Source organism: Eretmochelys imbricata, chromosome 1 (genome assembly GCF_965152235.1).
Source record: "Eretmochelys imbricata isolate rEreImb1 chromosome 1, rEreImb1.hap1, whole genome shotgun sequence".
NCBI lineage: Eukaryota > Metazoa > Chordata > Testudines > Cheloniidae > Eretmochelys > Eretmochelys imbricata.
Window position 1 is genome coordinate 7776858 of NC_135572.1, and position 6596 is coordinate 7783453.

The window sequence follows — 6596 nt, forward strand, 5'->3', positions numbered from 1 at the left end:
CTGATCTGGGTGCAAAGGTTGCTGTGGGGAGCCCAAGACTCTCCACATTCCCTGACTTGTACATCCTGGGGGATAAAATGTAGAGGGTGTAGGGCACCTCACAGTGGCTCTGGTTCCCTGTGCAACTCTTAGAAAGGCGTGACTCTGGCTAAGGGGGCAGATTCTCAGGTAAAGGGGAATAGGAGAGGTGTTATGTTCAGAGAAGAGATGGGGCAGAGGAAAGGGCTTCATGGGAAGAGGATAAAGGATGGAATTTGTGCCCATGCCCATCACTCGTCTTTTTCCTCCCCCATGTCCCCAGCACTGGAGCCAGGTGATGAACTGACCCTTCACTTGACAAATGCCCTGATTATCCTCTCACGCAGGTGTTTGCTTTTCACACTGTACACAATTGGGTTCATCGGGGCGGGACCAGCAGGTAGATGTAGCCCAGGATAATCTGAAGCAGGTGAGTAGAGCTATTTCCAAATCTGTGTATCAAAGACAGGCCAATGTCTGATATGTAGAAGAGCACGACAGCGCAGAGATGGGAGACACAGGTGTTCAGGGCCCTGAGGCACTCTCTGTGGGATGCGATACTCAGCACTGTTTTGAGGATCATCACATAAGAGAGGAAGATGAGGAAGGAGTCCAATCCATCTGTCATGACTTTAACAAACAAGCCATAGATGCTGTTCACTGAGGTGTCTGAACAAGCCGCCTTCATGATGTCCGGGTGCAGGCAGTAGGAATGGGAGAGGACATTATCTCGACAGTACTGGAACCGTTTCAGGAGAATGGGGAGTGGGAGTATTAGGGCCACCGATCTCACCACAGCCACCAGGCCCATCTTGGATATTCTCGGTGGAGTTAAGATGGAGGTATATCTCAGTGGGTTACAAATTGCGATGAAGCGGTCAAAGGCCATCAACAAGAGGACAAAGGACTCAATTTTTGAAAGCGAGTGGATGAAGAACATCTGGGCAAAACAGGCCTCGAGGCTGATTCTCCTAGAGCTAAACAAGTATATGCCCAGTATCGTCGGTATGGTGGTTATGGATAAGGCAAGGTCTGTGACGGCCAACATGGAAAGAAAAATGTACATGGGCTCATGGAGGCTTGGATCTGTTTTTATAATGAACAGAATGACTGAATTTCCTATGATTGAAAGAACATACATGAAGCAGAAGGGGATAGAGATCCAGAGGTGGATGTCTTCCAGCTCAGGTATCCTGGTGAGAAGGAACATTACAGAGTTGAATTTAGTATCATTGACAGCTGACATAATGTACTGGGCAGGTCTGGGGAGTTTTGAACTTTTCTTCCTGAAAAGAAATAGAAGAGAAGACTAGGTGATAGTTAGCGAGAAATCTTTCTGCTCTCAGTGCAAGTCGAGGGATTCTCAGGACCTCAAGGGAACATCAGCAAAAACATTGTCTTGGATTTATGCCCCCAATAGGAAGGTAGGCACTGCCAGACTGGATCAGACCTACAGTCTGTCTAGCCAAGTCTCCAATAGTCATTATGAGATGCTGCAAAGGAAGGTGAAAGAAGCCCTGCAATAGAGAACTAAGAGATACTCTGATCCAAGGGAAAGTTTCTCCCTGACATCCACTAGTTAGACATATTTTGTCATGTAAATCAGGAAGGTTTAGAATACTTACATCTGTAGTATGCAAGGTCTTGGAGAACATTTTGAAGGAGAAGGTAGTTAAGGACATTGAAGTCAATGGCAAATGGGACAAAATACAATATGGTTTTAGAAATGGTAGATCGTGCCAAACCAACCTGATCTCCATCTTTGAGAAAGTAACACATTTTTTAGACAAAGGAAACGTAGTGGATCTAATTTACCTAGATTTCAGTAAGGCGTTTGATACCATGCCACAAAGGGAATTATTAGTTAAATTGGATAAGATGGGGATCAATAGGAAAATTGAAAGGTGGATAAGGAATTGGTTAAAGGGGAGACTACAACGGGTCCTACTGAAAGGTGAACTGTCAGGCTGGAGGGAAGTTACCAGTGGAGTTCCTCAAGAATGGGTTTTGGGACCAATCTTATTTAACCTTTTTATTACTGACCTTGGCACAAAAAGTGGGAGTGTGCTAATAAAGTTTGTGGATGATAGAAAGCTGGGAGGTATTGCCAATTTAGAGAAGGACAGGGATATCCTACAGGAGGATCTGGATGACCTTGTAAACTGGAGTAATAGTAATAGGATGAAATTGAATAGTGAGACGTGTAAGGTTATGCATTTAGGGATTAATAACAAGAATTTTCGTTATAAGCTGGAGACGCATCGATTAGAAGTAATGGAGGAGGAGAAGCACCTTGGAGTATTGGTTGATCATAGGAGGACTATGAACCGCCAATGTGATATGGCTGTGAAAAAAGCTCATGCGGTCTTGGGATGCATCAGGAGAGGTATTTTCAGTAGGGATAAGGAGGTTTTAGTATCGTTATACAAGGCACTGGTGAGACTTCACCTGGAGTACTGTGTGCAGTTCTGGTCTCCCATGTTTAAGAAGGATGAATTCAAACTGGAACAAGTACAGAGAAGGGCTACTAGGATGATCCGAGGAATGGAAAACTTATGAAAGGAGACTCAAGGAGCTTGGCTTGTTTCGACTAACTAAAAGAAGGTTGAGGGGAGATATGATTGCTCTCTATAAATATATCAGAGGGATAAATACCGGAGACGGAGAGGAATTATTTAAGCTCAGTACCAATGTGGACACAAAAACAAATGGATATAAACTGGCCACCAGGAAGTTTAGACTTGAAATTAGATGAAGGTTTCTAACCATCAGATGAGTAAAGTTTTGGAATAGCCTTCGAAGGGAAGCAGTGGGGGAAAAGATCTGTCTGGCTTTAAGATTAAACTCGATAAGTTTATGGAGGAGATGGTATGATGGGATAATATGGTTTTGGTATTAAAATATTCATGGTAAATAGATCCAATGGCCTGTGATGGGATATTAGATGGGATGGGATCTGAGATACCCAGGAAAGAATTTTCTGTAGAATCTGGCTGGTGAATCGTGCCCTTATGCTCAGGGTTTAGCTGATCACCATATTTAGGGTCGGGAAGGAATTTTCCTCCAGGTCAGATTGGAAGAGGCCCTGGAGGTTTTTCACCTTCCTCTGTAGCATGGGGCAAGGGTCATTTGCTGGGGGATTCTCTGCTCCTTGAAGTCTTTAAACCACGATTTGAGGACTTCAATAGCTCAGACATAGGTGAGAGGTTTTTTGCAGGAGTGGTGGGTGAAATTCTGTGGCCTGCATTGTGCAGGAGGTCAGATGAGATGATCATAATGGTCCCTTCTGACCTAAATATCTATGAATCTAAGACATTTTTTTCAAAAATTCTCAGTACTGTAATAAATGTAAAATTTTCAGAATGGAGATGGGAAACTAGTGGTGTTCCCCAAGGGTCAGTCCTACAACCAATCCTATTCAACTTCTTCATAAATGATATGGAGAAAGGGGTAAACAGTGAGGTGGCAAAATTTGCAGATGATACTAAACTGCTCAAGATACTTAAGACCATACCAGACTGTGAAGAACTTCAAAAAGATCTCACAGAACTAAGTGATTGGGCAACAAAACGGCAAATGAAATTTAAGGTGGATAAATGCAAAGTAATGAACATTGGAAAAAATATCCCCAAGTCCACACACTGTGCAGCGGCAGTCAAAAAAAGCAAATGGGATATGAGGAATCAATAAAAAAGGGATAGAGAATAAGACGGAGAATATCTTATTTCCCTTATATAAAACCCTGGTTCACCCACATCTTGAATACTGCACACAGATATGGTCCCCTCATCTCAAAAAAGATATACTGGCATTAGAAAAGGTTCAGAAAAGGGCAACTAAAATGATTAGGGGTTTGGTCCCATATGAGAAGAGATTAAAGAGGCTCAGCCTTTTCAGCTTGGAAAAGAGGAGACTGTGGAGAAAGTGAAAAAGGAAATGTTATTTACTTGCTCCCATGATATAAGAACTAGGAGCCACCAAATTAAATTAATGGGCAGCAGGTTTAAAACAAAGAAAAGGAAGTTCTTCTTCACTAAGTCAACCTGTGGAACTCCTTGCCTGAGGAGCTTGTGAAGGCTGGGACTATAACAGGGTATAAAAGAGAACTGGATCCATTCTTGGAGGTTAACTCCATTAAAGGCGATTAGCCAGGATGGGTAAGGAATGGTGTCCCTAGCCTCTGTTTGTCAGAGGGTGGAGATGGATGGCAGGAGAGAGATCACTTGATCGTTACCTGTTCGGTTCACTCCCTCTGGGGCACCTGGCATTGGCCACTGTTGGTAGACAGGATACTGGGCTGGATGGACCTTTGGTCTGACCCAGGAAGGCCATTCCTATGTTCTTATGTAATTGGATTTCCTGATTACACATTTAAACATCCCATCCCTTTTTGAAGCCTGAGACGTTGTTGGCCACATTGATATCTTGTGGCTGCGAGTTCCATAGCCTACTTGAGCACTATGTGATTTTACAATTCTGACTCTTTCTGGCCATGCACTTCTGAGTTGGCCCATTGTATCATGATGCCCATAAACACAAGGCAAGTGCATGGCGAAGACGGTCATTTTATTTATCTGCCCTGCATTGAAGCTATTTATAAACATGTTTCATTGCCTCACGGATATACTTTTTATTTTCTCCACTCCTGAGACGTCAAATTATTCCACTCTCTCTTTCCAGCACATGGGATAAATTCTTAGTGCCAGCTTCTTAATTCAATAATCGTGACTTCTACTGTCTTGCTCCAGATTTACATGTGTAAATTCAGTCAGAACCGGGCTCTGTTAACTTTCCCTTACCATATGCTCCCGGTGATACACTCTGACCCACAAGAATTCCCCCCAAGGGAAGCTGAAGTGCTTTGCCTGGCCAATGTTAACTGAAGCCTGAGCATTCGATCTTCCTTGCAGGACCTGCATCCTCTCCCCATGCTCGGGTCTATAGATACTTGGCAAGTTACAAGCTAACACAGGCAGTTACTTCAGCTGGGTGGGAGAGGAATTGGCGTCACAAATGGGTGAATATACAAACACTACTTTTGCACTAATACCCATTTACACATCTGTAGTTTAGCACACACCTGTCAACCCATTCCTTCCCCTCTGATCTTCTTTCAGGGATGATTTCTCAGCTTACAGTGGAACTTAAAATGCACGGTTTGTCATCTGGATTTCTTCAGAATCTGAAAAGATCGCAGTGTCTCAGCCCTCATTCAGTCCCTTGTCAGCAAACAGAAGTCTAGTAGCTCCTCTGTCCCTGGGTTAATAGCTGACTGATTCTCCTCAGGTTCTCTTCTGTCAGTCTGTAGCCCTTATCCAGAGTGGTAACAAGCCTTGGAGTCAGGATAGAAAATATTCATTCCCTGAGCTCTGACTCACTCGTACATCATAACCCCAGCACCGGTTATGCATCCACGATGAGGGTTTGCAGGAAGTGGATTTGAAAGTCAAATGCATGAGTATTCATGGAAATGGAACTTCATTTCCCATGTAAAAGTAGTTAATTGCTCTCTTTCTCGCTTGCACTTTGACTGTCTCTGTCCTGTATTCATAAACTATGTGGCATCCGGGAACAGCATTGTGACAGACATGGAGCTGAGCTGCCATAATGAATGTGTATGTTAAACCCAGTTCTTGGGATGTTTGCCGTAGAGCTATATTGAGTTAACATTTGGGATGTTTATATTATGGCTATATTGGGTGAAACCAATATGGATCTTCCTAGTTTCATAGCAGGCTGCTGGAAAACAAGCAAGAAGGGAAGCAATAGCTCAGGAAAAGCCATCGCTCAGTCCCCACCCCAGGGAGGTCAAGAAAAACAAAAAAGCTACAAACTGGGAAGAGCCCAGCTGCATTCCACAGCTTGTTTTGCCAGTTCTGTCAGTCTGTCCAGAGGTGGGGCAGCTGTTGTGAGAATCTCTTCAGACTGACAGGCACAGACACCGCTGGGAAGTCTGAAGGCCCTCAGCCTGTCTGGGTCCCCTTCAGAGCAGAAAGGCTTGAGTTCAGAGATCTGTACAGATTGCTGTTTTAAAACCCACTGATTCTCCCATGTTCCACTTTCTTCCTGCTGTTCGGATTCAACAGTATTTTGGTTCTCGAAGGCTGGCTGGTCTCTCATCTCACCACTGGTCACAGACTCCCGCAGTGTGCTGTAGCCCAGAGCCTAGTCTGAGGGTGGGAGAATTGTGGGATTCCACCCCATGAGAGGGAAGACTACAAGGCCTGACATCTGGCATTCAAAGACCAGAGCGGGGACAGAGATACTGGAAGCCCTGTAACTCTGAGGGGTAGCTACAGTGTAGAAATGCTGGAGCCCCCAGCCAGTCAGGAAATGGAAATATGCCCTAACATTTTGTGGATGAGGAATGAAATTTGGGCATAGGAGGAAGGATTTCCAGCACTTTGCCCAAAAAAGAGGTGACCCACCTCGACAGAGTACTCCATTTTCTATTCTTACTTATTCTATTTCTACTCTATCTCTCTCTATCTATTCTATTGATCTTCAATGACTGCTACTATTATTAGGCTATACTTGTTCTTCTTAAACTTTAAGTTTCAAAGGAAATAGGCGAAGCT

The 6596-nt window shown here is 43.9% G+C and overlaps 1 protein-coding gene across 1 annotated transcript; it reads right to left on the reverse strand.

The window, feature by feature from the left end:
* Positions 1-397: 397 nt before the first annotated feature.
* LOC144279490 (olfactory receptor 51G2-like) lies at positions 398-1264 on the reverse strand. Its single transcript, XM_077841019.1, has one exon. It carries the CDS (start codon positions 1262-1264, stop codon positions 398-400), a length of 867 nt encoding a protein of 288 aa, XP_077697145.1.
* Positions 1265-6596: the final 5332 nt, after the last annotated feature.